The 1105-nt window shown below is 56.5% G+C and overlaps 1 protein-coding gene across 1 annotated transcript; it reads left to right on the forward strand.

Annotated features, from left to right (window-relative positions):
• Nucleotides 1-80: 80 nt before the first annotated feature.
• Nucleotides 81-1101, forward strand: Tsp_14424 (conserved hypothetical protein; the record flags this gene model as incomplete). The annotated part of the gene is made up of 3 exons (XM_003366892.1): nucleotides 81-215; nucleotides 281-485; nucleotides 535-1101. Coding segments are annotated over 3 exons (907 nt in total), but the record flags the coding sequence as incomplete, so codon positions are not given.
• Nucleotides 1102-1105: the final 4 nt, after the last annotated feature.

Below are 1105 nucleotides of genomic sequence, written 5' to 3' on the forward strand. Positions count from 1 at the left end.
AATTGGGAAGTGTGGACGAACCGAGTTCGAAGTGCAAGGAAGGACGATCGAGCGAGAGACTCGTGGGTACCTTATTGAAGGGCATTCGACTTACCGTTAGGAACAACGGTAGTAGCTCGGGTATTCGTACACTTCGAGCGTGCAGTCGCAACGTACAGAGTTAGCGGAGCTAGGGAACCGGAAGACGTCCGCGAAGGAGATCGCCATCGACGAGAGTTTTTGGACCCCGATCGCTGCCCACGCCGTGGAAGATACACCAACTCCACTCTTTATTATACAGTCCACTTACTTATTGGCCGGACGAACGAACGTCTGGTCTATTCATACCTGAACGTCAGATTACTGTCGCTAGTCTGACTCTAACATTGGTCCTCCGAGCCGGAGCAATCGAAAACCAGCAACCTACGGATAGTGGATACCATGGCGTCCTCTGCGAAATCACGGAGCAAGAGACTCGTGGCCCTCAAAGATCGGCTGAACCGACTGTTGGCAGAACTGGATGAGTTGTGCATCAGTTCCGCCGATGTCTTTGAGGTGGAAGAGCAGGTCTCGTTAATGGAGGAGTCGTTCCGGGCCGCAGACGCGCTCCAAACCGAAGTGGAGCTGGACCTGGAAGGGGAAGAGCGGCAAGCCGCGATAGATGCCTGGGCGTTATGTCGCCAGAACTACCGTGAGGGAAAGGCTCGTGCACGCGCAAGGATGGTTGAGGCGCGCGGAGAAGGCCCCATCGGTAGCGGCAATGTTAGCGCGGGCATGCCGGCGGTCCGGTCCAGCAATGGGAGGTTGCCAGAGGTGACTCTCCCGAAGTTTACGGGGAAGGTGTTGGAATTCCCTTCCTTTTGGGCCCAGTTCGAGGCCAACGTACACAAACGGAATGACTTGGACAACGCCACCAAGTTCACCTACTTGTTGTCCAACACCGAAGGGACGGCGAGGAACGCCATTGAAGGCATCCCGCTCACTCCAGAGAATTACCCCCAGGCCGTGGACATTTTGAAGAAGCGTTTCGGTCGACCGAGACAAGTGATACGCGAGCATTTGGCTGCCCTATGGAGGGAGCCAGCGTGCCGCGAGATGTCGGCGCGGGGCATCCAGTCCCTGGTGG

The sequence above is a fragment of the Trichinella spiralis genome (assembly GCF_000181795.1).
Source record: "Trichinella spiralis strain ISS 195 chromosome Unknown Scfld5217, whole genome shotgun sequence".
NCBI lineage: Eukaryota > Metazoa > Nematoda > Enoplea > Trichinellida > Trichinellidae > Trichinella > Trichinella spiralis.